The sequence below is a fragment of the Thalassophryne amazonica genome, chromosome 5 (assembly GCF_902500255.1).
Source record: "Thalassophryne amazonica chromosome 5, fThaAma1.1, whole genome shotgun sequence".
Taxonomy (NCBI): Eukaryota; Metazoa; Chordata; class Actinopteri; order Batrachoidiformes; family Batrachoididae; genus Thalassophryne; species Thalassophryne amazonica.
This window is the reverse complement of record NC_047107.1, coordinates 38,615,835-38,636,676: the sequence shown is the minus strand read 5'-3', so window position 1 is coordinate 38,636,676 and position 20,842 is coordinate 38,615,835. Positions and strand designations below refer to the sequence as shown.

Here is a 20,842-nt window from a genome sequence, read left to right as displayed (position 1 = left end):
CCAGCAGCACACTGTGCTGCAGACCCTCCTAATAAGAAAACGTCAGTGCGGTTTTCCTGTACAGTTCAGCAGCCGTTTAATAGCATGTTTTCAAAGCATTGAGAAACAAAACAAATCAAATGAAGCATTCCACAGTAGTGATTTCTATTATTAACACACCAGAATTGACAGAAATTCTAAATATATTAAATGCTTATTTTACAGTTATGGCAAGGAACATGTCTCTTCCATCGGAGGATAAATATTTAACAAATGCGATGTCAGCTGATTAGATTTTGAAAGATTAGTGATAAACGGGATGGCGTATTTATTTTTTTGACGTTTATTTTTCAGTCAGGGATGTTTTGGGATGAACACATGAAAATGCGAGACTTCATATACATTATGACATCTCATCTGAGATAGTTCCAATCAACTTTACAAATCATATTGTTTCGAGGCTGAAATCCAACCCGTACTGCTCCAGAAAACAAAAATAAACCATAGATGAAGGGGGGGTACGGACTTCTGGGAATTCTCAGAGGACTCACATCACTGTTGGTGGAAATACTGCTTGGGCAGGTATCATGAGATGATTAACTTTTGAAGAGGATCAGAGAAAGGCCAAAGTCAACAAAAATGGTGCGAAAAACATATTTCTGCTATATCTCCCCAACTAATAGGGCCAGAGAGATGATGTAAACGTTATATTGATCAGCAAAATATTTGTGATTGACTGGTAACATGAGCTATTGGACATGGCTATATATTCCACTGTGCAGCGCGCACAGGTTTTGCATTAGCCCTCTGATGTCTTTCATTTAATTTGTTCCCGTGCAGAAGGAGGTGGCTCCTTACCTCCTTTGTTCTTGAAATACTCCGTGTCTTTCCACATCAAAGGAATACGAAGATCTGCAAAAAACAACAGTCGGGGAATTAGACCACGAAAATGTTCATCACTTTTATTGCAGAGCTGATATGTGCGTGAGCACCAACTGGAGAACCTTTGCCCCTAATACAGTCCCATAACTCATTAGCATGTCTCCTGCTACCTTCACTTCACACTGCAACAATAAAAACAATAACCAGGAGTCCCTCTTTCCTTCCACTGCTGCCGTGGAGCTCGTCAGATACCACAGCGCGCCTGTGAGACAGACAGAAGACATCCATAATCATTCATCCCGCTGCCGGCTCTCACTTTGGCACGACGAGCATCTGTACACCTCCACGGTCACAGACAGTCAATAAAGAGAGAATAATCACATAACACAGAGCTGGGAAGCTGCTCTTCAGCCTGTGCCTAACAAGAACAGCTCTGCACTAAATTACAGTGCTAAAGGATGGAACATATTCTCTCTATCCCTCCATCTCTCTTTTTTATTCTTGGATAATAGTGCCACATCAACAATAACCCATAAATACACTTGTGATCTATTCCGCATTCCAACTCTCCATGTGACCTCTCTCTGCCCCTTTCTCAAGGATAAATATGTGTCCTCTAGGGGGCACTCTCATTCTGTCATTTCGGTTTCTTATGTCTCTGATAATTTGTCCCACTATTTTAAACATTTTTTCTGTTTGCAGAACTTTACATGCTTTTAACACACCATAGGTCATTTATTCCAAAAGAGGGTAAAGCATCAGACGAGTGCCCCCTAGTGGATGTTGTTTCTGGTGGCAATTTGGATATGTTGGATTATTCGAACATTGCGTCACAAAGGGCAAAGGGTGTTCCACAATCAAATAATAGGAGGCAATTTGAGATCAGTAGGCAGTGTGGCGTGGTGAAGCCGTGGTCTGGGGGCATGTGCCACCTCAAAGATTTGGAAACATAAATAAATAAACAAATAAATACACAGAAATAAAATAGGGTGCTATTTGGTGGGTTCTGGTGCATTTTCCGTGCAGTTTTTGTTGACCTCATATGTGCATTATTTTCTATTTTCTAAAATGAAGTTTCACCATCATGAAATCACTTAATTTGCTGAACAGCAATTTACTAATTCCACAGTCATTGTCAATAGGGCACCGCAGTCTCATTTGAACCCTGCGTGATATCGCAGGATTTGACCACTTACGGGGACAGCCGCTCCCGTTGTGCAATATATATACAGCATAACTTCACACGGGAAAATGGTGTACTGTTTAGTTTTTGGCTGCAATCACCAAAGCAGTTTTTTTTTCCTCAGTCTGTAAGTGTTAGCCTACACAGCTAACCAGAGTAGCTGCGTTCTCTCGCCTGCAAAACCACCTCGGCATGTTTGAGCTCCAGGTCATAAACAAACTGTAACACATGCCCACTTTCCCACCGCATCGTCACGTTTTCTTTGTATTTTCACTTTGTTTATGTGTAATTTGCTCAAAAACTCAGAGAAAATGTTGTATTTTTTCCCCGGAACTAGAGAAATGACTTCATATGCATCACATTTTACCCCTTTAGCGCCCGCCCACAAACAAGACTGTGCTGCAAAAATTGCCAATGTGGGCCAAAACAAAAGGCCAACAGGCCACATATTGGGCAGACCTGTACACGCACCTGTGCAGCTACAGAAAGACAGAATGAAGAAGCTTTTTTACTGCAGTACATCCATGTTTATTTGTGTTTTACAGCTTAACTGCTGTGAAACAATCACAAAATAATCTTTTGTTTGTCTGACCCACAGTTTTGTTAAGCTGAAGACAGTCACACTCTTGTTTATTCTGCGGGGCATGACAGCAATGTGCAGCGCACTCACACAACAAGACCATCAGATACACTGTTGCTTACCTGAAATAGCGACTCTTCCTTTGCATGGGAGTCTGTCATCCATTGGTCCTGCATCTGACGACCTCCGCGTGACCTTCTGCATGACCTGTGCCTCCTTCATCCTCTGCAGCTCTGACATGTAGGCCATGATACGAGTGCTGCACGTCTGGAGACTCTTCGCTGCCTCCAAGGCCTGGTCTCTTTGGGAGCAGGCGGCCAGCAACTTGCAGGCTCCATCACGCATGCGGATCTCATGGTCAATCTTCTTCTGGATATCGGTGTCCTGCAAATGGTTGACAGAAAGAGACAAGGAGGTCAGAGGAAGAGCCACACAGTCAAGAACAGATGAGTCTCACTTTTGGCAAATAAAGGAAAACATTTCTACTAGAGGGACCATGACAGCCCATTACAGGTGAACCCTGTTAACTCGTGCACGTGTTAACTTGCTGTTGATTTGTGGACCCTGAAAATTTAGACTACTCTGAAGTCAACATTTTTGTCAAATTTGGCCATTTTTGGGAGGGTCAGGAGTGAGTATAAATTTGTGCGGGCCTCGGGCGCAAGAGTATATAATTTCCAGCCCAATCTGAACCAAATCAGATCATTCTTTCATTGCCATAGTGTCCACGTCGTCTCCAGCAAGTTCTACAAAAGCAAGTTCTGGTTGTTAAAGTGAGCACGTTTTCAAGAGTGCAAGTAGCCATCATGTTCTGTCATGGAAGGATCTAAAGAGGAAGGTCACATCCAGATCTGTAAACAAAAAACTGAATCGTCCAGAATCGTCTGCACCGACAAAGCCCTCATCAGTGAAGTGCAACAGCCTGAGGAGGAAGAAGATCCCAAACCCACTCCAGGTGAAGAAATCATGCTTCAAATGGTCAAAACTATTGTAACATGGCAAGGTAAGCTGATTTTAAGGTTTTTTTTTTTTGTCATCTTCATTAACTCATGCTTTCAGCTAAGTCACAGGTCCATTTTGTGGACCTCAACTTGCACAAGTTAACAGGGTTTTTCTGTACCTAACAAAGAAAACTGGTTTTGGTAAGAATAAAGGAAATACAAAAAAAGAATGTTACAGAGAAAAAGTGGAAGTGGAACAAGAGATTGTGATACATTTCTCAGACAGACATGGGTCAAAACCATTCTCACAGTGACAAAGGTCAGACCTGAGTTTAACCTTGAATGGGTAACTGGATTTGGGTCTACATGGAACCTCCGAGGTTACGACCCTAGGTATCTGAAACATTAAAACCCAACAGCATTTCTGGCAGTGAGAAGAGCAGAGGTGCAAGAGTGCACTCAGGAAAAAGTCAGGTGATGCTGTGCACCAGAGGTGATTTCTCTAAGACTGCAAGGGAAGCTCAGCTGCCCCGAAAATGTAAAAAATGAAATGATCAACTATGTACAGTTGTGTTAACATTTCATTGACTATAAAAGCGTTAGAACACATTCATCTCAAAGATGAGTTCATTCAGAATCAGCTACTTATCACAAATCGACTGACTCAATTTTGTTAACTTCTCATACATTCCCGGAGCATCAATGCCACAGATTTCAAGAAATCATTTTCTTATACAGTCTGTCTGTGGTCAATGCATTTGCCCATAGAAGCTGAGCATCTGTTCACTTCAATGGGACATGGAATGTTTTTTTTCTTCATTGCCTTAAAACTCAATCGTGATTTGATAAATGCCACGATTTTGTCCCGTCTGGACGCTGAGCTTCCCCATGATAATTGGAGGATCAATTGAAAGGCTGAATCGTGTTCTGATTGACAACTATTCTGAGATATACACTGTCACTTAATCATTGGGAGCTCAGTTCCATTGTGGATTTTGCAAGTGAAGTCGAAAGACAAACTGTAACCCATTTCTTGGCATCTGCTTGGTGAAATTACTTGACCATTTCGTACACTGTAAATAAAACACACTCTTTCCTTGTTTCAGTTGAACACAATTTCAATATTACCTTGTTTGAGTTTAATATCATTTTGTTAGTTCATTCAATCAATCATTCATACTGTTGGCTAGGTTGGAGTAGACTAGCCAGGTGCACACACGATGGCAGACAACGCTAATATTGCCTATATGATTTTGGTAGAGCATTTGATAGTTTTACTTTGAATTTGAGAAACTTTGAATTAAACAGCAGGGCAGTTCAATACCTATGATTGATTTGATGCAAAAACTAAAGCTGACTGGAAGTGCTGTGAAAAAGAAAATGTACTGTTGGCCACACCTCTTGATGAAACCATCTCAGGGATGTCTTGTCTGGTCCAAATTGGGTTTGGGAGATCTGTCTAACTTTGACCTAGCATATACAGTAAAAGGCATGAAAAGAGCAATGAACATGTCATGTACAATGTTAAGTTGCCTGGGCAGGGTAAGGGTTGAACATGCAACTAATGAAGGTGTTCGCATTCAAGTGGCAAAACATAACGAAACAGTTAAACAACACAGGGCCTTCCTAAACCGGCTGATTGATGTGACTTCCTTGCTTGGCTGGCAGGAGCTGGAGCATGATGAGAACAGTGAATCATCCAACAAGGGGAGTTACAGGAAGTTCCCAGAAACATTATCTAAATATGACTCTGTTCTGGACACACAGTTCCAGTCATCAGCAGTGTTTTCTGGTGTGTCTCATTCTATCCAAAATGACTTGATCACTACTCTTGCAGCCACTGTTTCTGCCAAGATCAGAGATTAAATTCAGGATGCTCTCTTTTGTTAGATGGCAGGTGGATAAAACAACTGATATTGCTTGCCCTACCCAACCTTCTGTCGTTGTTCTCTCTGTTGATAGTGCAGGTAAAATTCAGGAGCACTTTATTGGATTTTTTTTATGTTTCTGAGGGGCGAAATGCTCAGTCTGTTTTTGAAATATGAAATGAAAACGTGCAGGGCTACAATTTTAGGGATAAATTTGTGGCACAGACATACGATGGGGCCGCTGTCATGGCTTCACCTCTCAATGGTCTGCCGGCCAAAATGAAGGCAAATGCCCCCAGCGCAATGTTTGTGCATTGCTGTGCACACAGACTTAACATGGTGCTGTTACAGGTGGCTAAATGCTTGTCTGAGTGCAGAACATTTTTTGCATCACTGTCTGGGTTTGCCACATTTTTCTCCTAATCCACAAAGACGGCACCTTCTCTTCAGTCTGCAGGCTGCTCAAGGTTGCCCAGAAATGCTCCTACTCGATGGAGTTTCACATCACAGATAGTGAGCACTGTGGCAAACAACTATGATGGCCTCCTGCAGACTTTTTATAACATCACTGCAGATAACACAATGGATGATGACACACTGGATTGTGCCAAAGGTTCTGTAATTAAAGTGGAGGATTTTGAGTTTCTGTTCATGTTGTACACATATGAAGAAATCTTCTCAGAGACTGATGTGGTCTTTGATGTCATCCAGCAGAGGGCCATGGATGTTCTCTACTGCTTTTGTCAAAGAGAAGAGGTCAGAGGGGGCTTCCCAAGCTGTTTATGCCAAAGCAACAGGTCTCACATCCAACCCACGAGATGAGCTCATGAGAAAATGCCATCTCTCAAGGATCCCCAGGAGCACTACAGAAATCTGTACATGGCCATCCTTGATAATCTCATCGAGCAGATTCCTCTGCCTTTTTCAAATATGGAAAGTTTGTGCTTCTTAGACTTCGTTAATCCAGGGAAGCTTGATGACATGAGAGAAGTGTTTCCAGAGGAGGCATTCCAGAGTGTAAAGAAAAGTTATAACCAATACTTTGATTCAGGGAGACTGAGGTCTGAACTTCAAGTCCTGTATTCAAATCAGGACTTACACCGTAACAGGGGAAAGCTGTGTGATTTCTTGGTTTTTCTAAAAGACATGGAGTTGGACAGCACAATGTCTCAGGTGTACAAACTGTCATCATGAGCAGCAACAGTTGGAGCTACATCTGTGGGTGTAGAAAGGAGCTTCTCCTGTTTAAAAAGGCTTTAGTCTTACACCTGCAACACATTGGGCCAAGGTCGTCTAAGCAGCTGAGTTCCGCTAGCCATTTGAGAAGACACTGGTTGTCACGATTTAGACCGGTGTCGCAGACCAAACGGTCAGCCCCTAAAAATTGGTCCGCCTTTTGCATCTGCGCATGCGTCATTTTGGACCATAGCAGCACGTCTGAGACGGAGTCTCTTCACCCAGAGCAATCAAATGGATTAATGGGATTATTAACCATCAGATGATAAAGTCAGTTTTAAGCAGAAACGAAGCCATTTTATGCAAAAACGACCCAAAATTCCGTGATGCTTTGAAATGTCCGACGTGCAGTGAACGCATCAGCTAGCAGCTCGTTTAGCCACGGTGCTCTGATCATTTCCGCCGCCTTTTATTATGAATTAATGCTAAACGTATGTGGAAATGACTGTTGTACTAAAGCTTCAAATATCTGTCACTGAGATAAATGATGACTGGTGTGCAGTTTGAAGCAGAAATGAGGTGTTAATCCATGAACCGCGTCATAGGGGGACCAATTTTTACGGGGACTTTTTTTTTTTTTAATAAATTTGCAAAAATCTAAAAAAACAAACAAAAAAAAACCACATTTTTTCACATTGTCATTATGGGGTATATTGTGTGTAGAATTTTGAGGAAAAACAGAATTTCATCCATCCAAGGCTGTAACATAAAATGTGAAAAAAGTGAAGTCCTGTGAACAACCCCTCGATTTTTAGAGCCCATAAGAAATTGGACAAACTCAATATAAGGATTATTGCTAATGCAAACCATCACATTTACAGCAGGTCTTCTTTTGAAACTCAAGTGATGGATACAGGAACATTTTCAACTTCAAGAATATGTCTTAGATAGTTCAGTTATTCATTAAGAAATGCCAACAGTATGGTACTGTATAGCAAATCTGCCTGGAGTCAAAACAGAGAAGTCAGGGGATGGACACCTGAAGATTTCCAAGTCATTGAATCTGTGTTGACCTTATTTACATGAATCAATAAGAAATGCAAACAGTGTGGTCTATGTGTTCTTCCTTTGGTTGGTCCCATTAGGGGGTCATGACAGCAGATGATCCTTCTCCATCTCACTCTGTCTTCTGTATCTTCCTCTGTCATGCCAACCACCTGAATGTCCTCTCTCAACACATCCATAAACCTTCTCTTTGGCCTCCCTCTTCTCCTCCTGCCTGATGGTTCTATCCTCAGCATCGTTCTCCCTATATACCCTGGGCCCCTCCTCTGCACATGTCCAAACCATCTTAGTCTTGCCTGTCTGACTTTGTCTTCAAATCGTCCCACCAGTGCTGTCTGCAACACCGGATCTGGGCTTTGATTCGGTTTTTCCCCTCTTTCTTTTTCCCTTCACGTGCCCCAGCTTTATTAGTTATTTGATTTTCGTCATGTATTTATTCTCTATTCTGTTTTGCTTTGTCACTTTGTTTCTTTGTTACTTTCATAGTTTGGCTATTGTTCAGTGCCATTCTAGTTTGTTCTACCAGGATGTGCTTTTATTGTTTATCATTTAGCTATCATCTGTTTATTTTTGCTGTTTTCATTTCTGTTATTTTCTGTTGTACTTTAATATCCGGTTTTGCTTTCTGTTAATTAGTCAGTTCCTGTTTAGTTTTGCTTTAGTATTGATTTTCTATTTATTCTCTGATCAGTTCTCATGTAGTTTTTCTCTTGTACTTATTATATCTTGGTTTGCTTTTAGTTCTCATGATTCATGCTCTGTCCTGGTCCTCTTCACAGCAGTATTATTTTCTGTCCTTAGATTCCATTTTAGCTCTGTTCTCAGTTTGTCCTCATTTGTTTGTGTTCACTCCACTCCTCGCACCTGCCATTGTGTCTTCATCTCTCCCTCATATCTGACTGAGTTGTCACTTCATGCCTCTTCACCAGCTCTCGTGTCCCCGTGTCATACTTTAATTCTGTCTGCTTTGTGTTTCCATTCACTCACGCTCTTTGCACCTGCTCACGCATCTCTATATCCTACATCACTCCACTTTGTGCATTCCCTTCATCACTATCTTGCGCGATGTATAATCTTTGCCCACCTGCCACACCCCTTTCTAGATTGTTCCTCAAGTGTACCTTGTTAATGCCTGTCATTTAAACACCTCCCAGCCATCACTCCCCTGCCAGTTTGTCCTCGTTTGTACACATTCCAGCCTTCTGTCTACAGTCCTGTTTTTGCTTAGCCGTGTACTATGAATGCGTTTTTGCCTGACCCTGTTTGTACCTCTAGTCTGCTGCTTGATCACCTGTGTACCGTACCTCAGCCTGGAATAAAGACTACGACTTCTTTTACACCGAAACCTGATCTGGGGGTCTGCACTGCGGGTCCAGCTGCTTCGGGTGCCTGGCATCCGCCCGCCATGTCACTGGTCAAATCCTTGGAAAAGACGCTTACTTGGTACGATAGGGTCACAGACCATTTTCTTGAAAATGAACAGAGGGAACAATTTACCTATAAATAAATTCACAAATTTTATGATGTAAGACAACGAGCTTCCCCTCTTTGAAAGACCAGAGGCTGCCACTGCTGTGCACATAATGATGGGGAATTCACCAGAGCCCAAAGGTCTGGTTTCAACAGGGCCAAAGCTTTAGTATGCCATGAGGCTGAAAACTGAGTTCTGGATGCACAGTTTTACATGTAACTAGCTACTGAAAAATGACCCTTTAAAAAAGTACAAACAACACCCCCAACACCACACACAAACATAATTCTATTTCTGTTGAAAGTTACAGGAGTAATAAAATATCACAATTACTAAAGAATCACTCATACACTGAGCATCACCCAGAGGATATTCCTACCATGGCATTCAGTGGCTGGATATGACGCACATGCATCCCCCACAGATCTTAACAAACCAATATTTTTCTGAACCCCTGGCATGTCTAGAATATGAAAATGAATTATAACATTGAAAATACTGAGATGAAATACATGTTATGACTGTTACAATAAGTGTAGCATACAAGCACTATTTTGCCAACTGTTGAGCAGAATATTTGAGGATAAGTAAAAATGTTAGTAGGAGATGAAATATACGAGGGCTGTCAATAAAGTAACGGTCCTTTTTATTTTTTTCAAAAACTATATGGATTTCATTCATATGTTTTTACGTCAGACATGCTTGAACCCTCGTGCGCATGCGTGAGTTTTTCCACGCCTGTCGGTGACGTCATTCGCCTGTGAGCACTCCTTGTGGGAGGAGTCGTCCAGCCCCTCGTCGGAATTCCTTTGTCTGAGAAGTTGCTGAGAGACTGGCGCTTTGTTTGATCAAAATTTTTTCTAAACCTGTGAGACACATCGAAGTGGACACGGTTCGAAAAATTAAGCTGGTTTTCAGTGAAAATTTTAACGGCTGATGAGAGATTTTGAGGTGATTCTGTCGCTTTAAGGACTTCCCACGGTGCGAGACGTCGCTCAGCGCTCTCAGCCGCTGTCGTCAGCCTGTTCAAGCTGAAAACCTCCACATTTCAGGTTCTATTGATCCAGGATGTCGTGAGAGAACAGAGAAGTTTCAGAAGAAGTCGGTTTCAGCATTTTATCCGGATATTCCACTGTTAAAGGAGATTTTTTTAATGAAAGACGTGCGGACGGGTCCGCGCGTCGGGACGCAGCCACCGCAACGCTCCGCCACAGGAAAAACACCTCTGTTGAAAGCCTTAAGGACAAGTTGGAACATGTCCTGCCTGTTAAACAATTTCTCATATACTCACTCCACTGAAAGCCATCAAAAGCCGCCTGGATTTTACAAATGGTTATCAACACGGAGGTGTTTTTCCTGTGCCGCTGCACCGCGTCGGCTGCGTCCCGACGCGCAGATCCGTCCGCACGTCTTTCATTAAAAAAAATCTCCTTTAACAGTGGAATATCCGGATAAAATGCTGAAACCGACTTCTTCTGAAACTTCTCTGTTCTCTCACGACGTCCTGGATCAATACAGCCTGAAATGTGGAGGTTTTCAGCTTGAACAGGCTGACGACGGCGGCTGAGAGCGCTGAGCGACGTCTTGCACCGTGGGAAGTCCTTAAAGCGACAGAATCACCTCAAAATCTCTCATCAGCCGTTAAAATTTTCACTGAAAACCAGCTTAATTTTTCGAACCGTGTCCACTTCGATGTGTCTCACAGGTTTAGAAAAAATTTTGATCAAACAACGCGCCAGTCTCTCAGCAACTTCTCAGACAAAGGAATTCCGACGAGGGGCTGGACGACTCCTCCCACAAGGAGTGCTCACAGGCGAATGACGTCACCGACAGGCGTGGAAAAACTCACGCATGCGCACGAGGGTTCAAGCATGTCTGGCGTAAAAACATATGAATGAAATCCATATAGTTTTTGAAAAAAATAAAAAGGACCGTTACTTTATTGACAGCCCTCGTACATGCAGTCTCAACACATAATATCTTAAATGAAAGATATTTTATTACTCTATAATCACCATATCTTTACTCGTGGTACATTTAGTGGTTTTCAAATTATGCTATTCAGAACCGATGGCGCCTACTTTTCAGATTGTCTCTTTAAGCGAATATCAGGGATACACATATATTTTAATTTGGCAGGCAGCTTAAAACAGATACAGTAGTGTTCAGAATAATAGTAGTGCTATGTGACTAAAAAGATTAATCCAGGTTTTGAGTATATTTCTTATTGTTACATGGGAAACAAGGTACCAGTAGATTCAGAAGAGTCTCACAAATCCAACAAGACCAAGCATTCATGATATGCACACTCTTAAAGCTATAAAACTGGACTATTAGTAAAAAAAAAGTAGAAAAGGGGGTGTTCACAATAATAGTAGTGTGGCATTCAGTCAGTGACTTCGTCAAATTTGTGGAACAAACAGGTGTGAATCAGGTGTCCCTATTTAAGGATGAAGCCAGCACCTGTTGAACATGCTTTTCTCTTTGAAAGCCTGAGGAAAATGGGTCGTTCAAGACACTGTTCAGAAGAACAGCGTAGTTTGATTAAAAAGTTGATTGGAGAGGGGAAAACTTACACGCAGGTGCAAAAAATTATATGCTGTTCATCTACAACCCCTGGCAATAATTATGGAATCACCGGCCTCAGAGGATGTTCATTCAGTTGTTTAATTTTGTAGAAATAAAGCAGATCACAGACATGACACAAAACTAAAGTCATTTCAAATGGTAACTTTCTGGCTTTAAGAAACACTATAAGAAATCAGGAAAATAATTGTGGCAGTCAGTAATGGTTACTTTTTTTAGACCAAGCAGAGGGAAAAAAATATGGAATCACTCAATTCTGAAGAAAAAAATTATGGAATCACCCTGTAAATTTTCATCCCCAAAACTAACACCTGCATCAAATCAGTTCTGCTCGTTAGTCTGCATCTAAAAAGGAGTGATCACACCTTGAAGAGGTGTGATCACTCCAGTCAGTCCACCAAGTGGACTGACATGAATCATGGCTCCAACACGAGAGATGTCAATTGAAACAAATGAGAGGATTATCAAACTCTTAAAAGAGGGTAAATCATCATGCAATGTTGCAAAAGATATTGGTTGTTCACAGTCAGCTGTGTCTAAACTCTGGACCAAATACAAACAAAATGGGAAGGTTGTTAAAGGCAAACATACTGGTAGACCAAGGAAGACATCAAAGCGTCAAGACAGAAAACTTAAAGCAATATGTCTCAAAAATCGAAAATGCACAACAAAACAAATGAGGAACGAATGGGAGGAAACTGGAGTCAACGTCTGTGACCGAACTATAAGAAACCGCCTAAAGGAAATGGGATTTACATACAGAAAAGCTAAACGAAAGCCAGCATTAACACCTAAACAGAAAAAAAACAAGGTTACAATGGGCTAAGGAAAAGCAATCGTGGACTGTGGATGACTGGATGAAAGTCATATTCAGTGATGAATCTCAAATCTGCACTGGGCAAGGTGATGATGCTGTAACTTTTGTTTGGTGCCGTTCCAATGAGATTTATAAAGATGACTGCCTGAAGAAAACATGTAAATTTCCACAGTCATTGATGATATGGGGCTGCATGTCAGGTAAAGGCACTGGGGAGATGGCTGTCATTACATCATCAATAAATGCACAAGTTTACGTTGATATTTTGGACACTTTTCTTATCCCATCAATTGAAAGGATGTTTGGGGATGATGAAATTATTTTTCAAGATGATAATGCATCTTGCCATAGAGCAAAAACTGTGAAAACATTCCTTGCAAAAAGACACATAGGGTCAATGTCATGGCCTGCAAATAGTCCGGATCTTAATCCAATTGAAAATCTTTGGTGGAAGTTGAAGAAAATGGTCCATGACAAAACTCCAACCTGCAAAGCTGATCTGGCAACAGCAATCAGAGAAAGTTGGAGCCAGATTGATGAAGACTACTGTTTGTCACTCATTAAGTCCATGTTTCACAGACTGCAAGCTGTTATAAAAGCCAGAGGTGGTGCAACAAAATACTAGTGATGTGTTGGAGCGTTCTTCTGTTTTTCATGATTCCATAATTTTTTCCTCAGAACTGAGTGATTCCATATTTTTTCCCTCTGCTTGGTCTAAAAAAGTAACCATTACTGACTGCCACAATTTTTTCCCCTGATTTCTTATAGTGTTTCTTAAAGCCAGAAAGTTGCCATTTGAAATGACTTTAGTTTTGTGTCATGTCTGTGATCTGCTTTTTTTCTACAAAATTAAACAACTGAATGAACATCCTCCGAGGCCAGTGATTCCATAATTTTTGCCAGGGGTTGTACAATGATCTCCAATGCTTTAAAATGGACAAAAAAAACCAGAGACGCGTGGAAGAAAATGGAAAACAACCATCAAAATGGATAGAAGAATAACCAGAATGGAAAAGGCTCACCCACTGATCAGCTCCAGGATGATCAAAGACAGTCTGGAGTTACCTGTAAGTGCTGTGTCAGTTAGAAGACACCTGTGTGAAGCTAATTTATTTGCAAGAATCCCCCGCAAAGTCCCCCTCTTAATAAATAACAGACGTGCAGAAGAGGTTACAATTTGCCAAAGAACAAATCAACTGGCCTAAAGAGAAATGGAGGAATATTTTGTGGACTGATGAGAGTCAAATTGTTCTTTTTGGGTCCAAGGGCTGCAGACAGTTTGTGAGACGACCCCAAAACTCTGAATTCAAGCCACAGTTCACAGTGAAGATAGTGAAGCATGGTGGTGCAAGCATCATGATATGGGCATGTTTCTCCTACTATGGTGTTGGGCCTACATATCGCATACCAGTTATCATAGATCAGTTTGGATATGTCAAAATACTTGAAGAGGTCATGTTGCCTTATGCTGAAGAGGACATGCCCTTGAAATGGGTGTTTCAACAAGACAATGACCTCAAGCACACTAGCAAACGGGCAAAATCTTGGTCCCAAACCAACAAAATTAATGCCTCGCAGATGTGAAGAAATCATGAAAAACTGTGGTTATACAACTAAATACTAGTTTAGTGATTCAAAGGATTGCTAAAAAAGCAGTTTGAACATAATAGTTTTGAGTTTGTAGGATCAACAGCAGATGCTACTATTATCGTGAACATCTCCTTTTCTACTTTTTTTTTACTAAAGCCCAATTTCATAGCCTTAAGTGTGTGCCTATCATGAATGCTTGGTCTTGTTGGATTTGTGAGTCTACTGAATCTACTGGTACCTTGTTTCCCATGTAACAACAAGAAATATACTCAAAACCTGTATTAATCTTTTTAGTCACATAGCACTACTATTATTTTGAACACTACTGTATAGACATTTTGTCATCAGCATGAAATTCTGGAGTATAATAGCTTTCATATTTACCATGAACTGCCCATATATCTTTGGTACAAGTACAGTTATTGTTCAAATGCTATGACCATGGACTGTGTTGGTCAATTGCAATACCGCAAGCTCAACATACCCTTGAGACCCTCGACATATTAGTGTTGGCTTGATCACACTGGCAGATAAACCTGGCCTTACAGATGGTGGAGTATTAAAATAAATAAATAAATAAACCCTCTTAATTGTAAGCTTTTCTTTCCAGGTATGATAGCTACCAATGACTGCAGACACAGAGCAAAAACCTACAAGTGTGCTTTGTGTGCATTTAGGCAACCCTGCTATCTTTATAGGTCTTTTAGTGCCCAGCTGTGCACATTTTCTAATCTGTTGAATATTAAAAACCAGCCTTTTGCATGAATTAATGAGCTGTGAGAGATACACACATTTAATGACTTGGATGTTGTAATTTTTCCTTTCCCACTGCTGCCCTCTTAAAGCTAGAGTGCCAGCCACATTTCACCAAACTGACAAAATTTAGTTTCTCCTCCAAGCAATATAATGTCAGTTTACTTTTGAAAGGGCTTGTAAAATTACAGCTCATTTAAATCAAGCGAACATATTTATCTGGGGGGAATTCCATAAGAAATATTTTCTTTTTAACACTGTCTGCAGGAAGACGTGTGTGTGTGTGTGTGTGTGTGTGCGCGCGCACACACACGAGCTTTTGAAAAAACTGGAAGTTACCTTGATGCGATGCATGACGCTGATGTCTGAAATGTCTTGTAAATCACTCCAGCGATGTTATCACGTTATAGAAACAGTGTTTTTCATTTTAGAAGTGTTTCTTTCTTACTAGCTTTTCCAGAATATATGAGATACATCGCAGTTTAGCATCATAGATCATACTTTATCTATTGGACAAACTACAGAAGTATGGCATTAGAGGATTGGCCCTTGACTGGATAGCTAGTTATTTATGTAATAGGCATCAGTGTGTCCATTTTGGTGTGATAAATTCAGAATTATTGAGGATTACATGTGGGGTGCCCCAGGGGTCCGTCCTTGGGCCGTTACTGTTTTTGTTGTATATTAATGATATAGGTTTGGTGTCAAAGTCTGTGAGTTGTATTTTGTTTGTTGATGACCACACTGTGAGTAGTGGGGATCATTTGGGACAACTCTTGGACATGATGGAGAGGGAATTGCAAAATTTTAAATATTGGTTTGACTCTAATAAATTATCACTTCATTTTGGTAAAACTAAGTGTATTGTATTCGGAAATAAGCCCAGGAATTTAAGTAGAAACTTATCATTGAACAATGTTGCAATTAAAATTGTATCTGAAACCAAATTTCTTGGAGTTTTTATTGATGATAAACTAAGTTGGAAAACTCACATAAATTATGTTAATTCTAAAATTTCCAAAGTTATTGCGATTGTATATAAAGCACAATATTTCCTCTCCCAGCATTCATTGGTCACACTGTATCATTCATTACTTGTCCCATACATGACCTATTGCATTGAGGTTTGGGGAAACATATAAAACAAAAACAAATCCAATATTTCTGTTACAAAAGAAAGCTATAAGAGTTGTAAGTTAAAAAAACAAACAAAAACAAAAAAACATCATGAACCAACAAACCCATTGTTTGCTTGTTTTTGTATTTTGAAATTACGAGATTTGGTTGATTATTGTACGATACAGGCCATGTACAAAGTTAAAAATAAACTCTTGCCTCAACATGTTCAGGAACTGTTTAAAATGAGGGAGTCCTGTTATCTGCGAGGAACATTGATATTCGATAGAAGAAAAATTTTAACTACTGTTAAAAGTCGTTGCGTTTCTGTAAAAGGTGTTAAAATCTGGAATAATTGTTCCCATAGTATTAAATTATCTGGTACACTGGCTGGCTTTAAAAGATTTATAAGCTTTTTCTTCAGCCCACACACTTTCGGCCGCATCAAACTGCGAAGTTGTTTATGAGTTATTGTATTTAAATTTGTTACTTTTCTTTTGTTAATGAGAGATTTTTTTTTTTTTTTGAGTGTGTTTATGTGGGGCAGCATGGTGGATTAGTGGTTAGCACTGTTGCCTCACAGCGAGAAGGTCATGGGTTCAATTCCCGGTGGATTGGAGTCTTTAAATTGTCCATAGGTGTGCGAGTAGGTGTGACTGTGTGTGTTTGTCTATATGTGGCCCTTTGACAGACTGGTGTCCTGTCCTGGGTGTACCCCGCCTCGCACTCTATGACTGCTGGGATTGGCTCCAGCACCCCGCAACCCTTAATGAGACTAAGAGGTTGAAGATGAGTGTGTGTGTGTGTTTGTGTGCATGCTGAATAAAAAAAAAAACCCAACTCATTCATTCATTCAGTTTTACATATAAATGACACGGTTTAAGAATATTGGAGTAGGAGCAGAGTGAGACGAGCCAGCATACGTAATTGTACCTCTCCACTCTGATTTGCTGCCACCATGTTCTTCCCATAATGCTTTGCGCAGGTCTGGGGAAGCCCCCACGTGATTGATGACGTCACTGTCGGCCTCAACCTTTGCTTCTGTCAGTAGTTCAAGGTCATCTGTTCTTTTGAAAATTTACCCTTCAGGGGAGCTTTTTATTATTTTTTTTCTAGACAACGCAAATTTTGATCGTATTGGTAATGTCATATTATGAATTTTGTACTTAAAGGCTAATAATTAAAATTATCGTGGTGCCAGTGAAAATTCTTTTTATGCCTTAAATCTTAAAAAGCTCAGTGGCCCTATACCTTTAAATAAATCGGCTTTACTGACTTTTATAGTTAAATACGGAGTTGGTAGCTTCATGTTAAACAACCTCACAATCCCACAATTCTTTGGCAAACTACAGACCCAAACTACAGACCCAAAATACCTCTGTTGGGACATGCGTGACATTATTTCAAGTACAAATCAGAATTCTTCCTTGTTCTATGAGACATGTTCACTCAGCCAGTCTGTAACATATCAAGGTGTTTTTTTTTTTTGACAAGAGAATTATGGGTGATCAAACAATGCAGATGCTTTTTAACACACTGATGTGCGTTCCTGCCAACTCTGAACAGTGTGTCTACTCTGCAAACCTGCAGAAGGTGAATGGTTGAAGGGATATCTTCGGAACTCTCATCTTCTCGACTAAAAAGATTAATCCAGGTTTTGAGTATATTTCTTATTGTTACATGGGAAACAAGGTAACAAGACCAAGCATTCGTGATATGCACACTCTTAAGGCTATAAAATTGGGCTATTAGTAAAAAAAAGTAGAAAAGGGGGTGTTCACAATAATAGTAATGTGGCATTCAGTCAGTGAGTTCGTCAATTTTGTGGAACAAACAGGTGTCAATCAGGTGTCCCCACAATAATAGTAGCATCTGCCGTTGACGCTACAAACTCAAAACTATTATGTTCAAACTGCTTTTTTAGCAATCCTGTGAATCACTAAACTAGTATTTAGTTGTATAACCACAGTTTTTCATGATTTCTTCACATCTGCGAGGCATTAATTTTGTTGGACTGGAACCAAGATTTTGCTTGTTTACTAGTGTGCTTGGGGTCATTGTCTTGTTGAAACACCCATTTCAAGGGCATGTCCTCTTCAGCATAAGGCAACATGACCTCTTCAAGTATTCTGACATATCCAAACTGATCCATGATACCTGGTATGCGATATATAGGCCCAACACCATAGTAGGAGAAACATGCCCATATCATGATGCTTGCACCACCATGCTTCACTGTCTTCACTGTGAACTGTGGCTTGAATTCAGAGTTTGGGGGTCGTCTCACAAACTGTCTGCGGCCCTTGGACCAAAAAGAACAGTTTTACTCTCATCAGTCCACAAAATATTCCTCCATTTCTCTTTAGGCCAGTTGATGTGTTCTTTGGCAAATTGTAACCTCTTTTGCATGTCTTTTTTATTTAACAGAGGGACTTTGCGGGGGATTCTTGCAAATAAATTAGCTTCACACAGGCGTCTTCTAACTGTCACAGCACTTACAGGTAACTCCAGACTGTCTTTGATCATCCTGGAGCTGATCAATGGGTGAGCCTTTGCTATTCTGGTTATTCTTCTATCCATTTTGATGGTTGTTTTCTGTTTTCTTCCACGCATTTCAGTTTTTTTTTTGTCCATTTTAAAGCATTGGAGATCATTGTAGATGAACAGCCTATAATTTTTTTGCACCTGCATATAAGTTTTCCCCTCTCCAATCAACTTTTTAATCAAACTACGCTGTTCTTCTGAACAATGTCTTGAACATCCCATTTTCCTCAGGCTTTCAAAGAGAAAAGCATGTTCAACAGGTGCTGGCTTCATCCTTAAATAGGGGACACCTGATTCACACCTGTTTGTTCCACAAAATTGACAAACTCACTGACTGAATGCCACACTACTATTATTGTGAACACCCCCTTTTCTACTTTTTTTATTAATAGCCCAATTACATAGCCTTAAGAGTGTGCATATCATGAATGCTTGGTCTTGTTGGATTTGTGAGAATCTACTGAAACCTTGTTTCCCATGTAACAATAATGAATATACTCAAAACCTGGATTAATCTTTTTAGTCACATAGCACTACTATTATTCTGAACACTACTGTAGTTCTCTTACTTTCTGATGATGATACTGCTGGGACAGCTTTGAATTTTAAAGTCCTTCACTGTAACTGGACAGCAGAATAGCAATGGACTTGACTGATGAGCTGGTGACCCTATTGGCCTTCTCTTTAGCCGTGGCAGCAGATGCCTTGATGTTTGTTAAATACGTCTCAAATGAGAGATCCCTCCGTGGGATAAACAGCTGTGTAGAAAGAGGAAAAAAGTGACACCTGTGACAGGAAAGGATTTTTTTTTGTTTTGTTTTTTTTTGCCTTGCAACATGTGAAAAATGGTGTGAATTCGCACTTGCAATGTTTGGGTTCTGTCAGCCCAAATTTAAATTTTTAGCACAAAACAAACATCATGTCCATTTTGTGCCAAAACTGGGACAACAATGGTGCCAAATTCTCTTTCTTTCTATCATCCATCTACCTGTCTATCTATCTATCCATTGTTGAACCTGGTAAAGACTAGTTGATGTCAACTCATTTTTCTCAAGTAAATAACTCATTCATTATATCTGAGGTGAAACAAGCCTTTACTTTTCAGGATGTCAGTAAACCAACATTAATCAGAAACACATAAAATATTAAAGCAGCAAGCGGAGAAGACCGTTCTGTTGATGTGGGGAACGATGTAACACACTTCAAACTGTTCCTGTCCTCTTACGGAAGTGGTGAAGCGTTCCAGATTTTGAAACAAGCTATAAATTTTACTTTATTCTGTCAGCAGACTTCAAATACTGGGCTATCAAGTTAAAACAAAAAAGAAAGGGTCAAGGAACAAAGCTTTAAGGTGAGAGGGATGATGAATAAAGTGAAGTGAGACCAGGGAAAGCCAAAACTAGGCTGCTGAACCTGAGTGTTTGTGGAAGTTATTTTTCACCGGCAGTATTGCTGAGTGACATGTGAGAACATCAATACCTTCAAATCCAGAAACTCCATCAGACAGGTGGTTACACTAGGAAACCCGGAAAACACAAAGCTCACGTAGAGGTGCAGACCACTTTGGATTTCCCACAAAACTACTCAAGACGGTAGGTTGATGTGATGTTTGGCCAAAAAGATGGTGATGGATGGTACGATTTTCATGTAGTCATGTATGACCCCGTCAGTGAAGAACGCTGTAGACTCTAGTGCCTTTCTTTGGCCATGTGAAGGTTGGATAATGCCCCCCACCCCCCCACACAACCATGTGATCTATGAACCTCAAGCATGGCTTGGCATGTTCAATGAACATTGTGAACCTTTGAACTGAATACTAAGGAACAAAATGACAGTTTCAGTTCTTTGACCTTTTTTTTTCATTTCTCTTCGATTTCTTTTTAATAGAATGCAATGGGTCCCAGACCCGGGGTCTAAAGCTGCACCCTAAACATTGCTGGCATTGTATCTGAGGGCACTCTTTAAGATGGTGACCGTTCCCTTAATTGCGGATAACTGCACTTTGTGGGCACTTGGGTGACCAGGGACAGCCTCAAGGTACGTCTTCGGGTTCTTCTTCATAAGGCCTGTTGCCACCACCACAACTGGTATGATATCTGTTTCTTTCAATGATCATGTTGTGGAGGGTAAGATGGAGGGTAAGATCAGTGCTGCAGCTGAAGTCCTGAGGATGCTGTACTGGAACTTCGTGGTGATGAGCCAGAAGGCGAGGCTCTTGATTTACCAGACAATTTACGCTTCCATCCTCAGCTATGGTCATGAACTCTGGGTAGTGACAGAAGCAGCAGAAA

The 20,842-nt window shown here is 40.5% G+C and overlaps 1 protein-coding gene across 7 annotated transcripts in view; it reads right to left on the bottom strand.

The window, feature by feature from the left end:
• rtkn (rhotekin) overlaps nucleotides 1–20,842 on the bottom strand; it is a 318,614-nt gene that overhangs the window by 29,580 nt on the left and 268,192 nt on the right. For all 7 annotated transcript variants that reach the window (XM_034170030.1, XM_034170031.1, XM_034170029.1 and 4 more), the window contains exons 2-3: nucleotides 2,747–3,008; nucleotides 838–891 (exon numbers count right to left, since the gene is read on the bottom strand). In XM_034170030.1, the coding sequence (XP_034025921.1) occupies nucleotides 838–891; nucleotides 2,747–3,008 (316 nt within the window). The remainder of the gene's footprint in view (nucleotides 1–837; nucleotides 892–2,746; nucleotides 3,009–20,842) is intronic.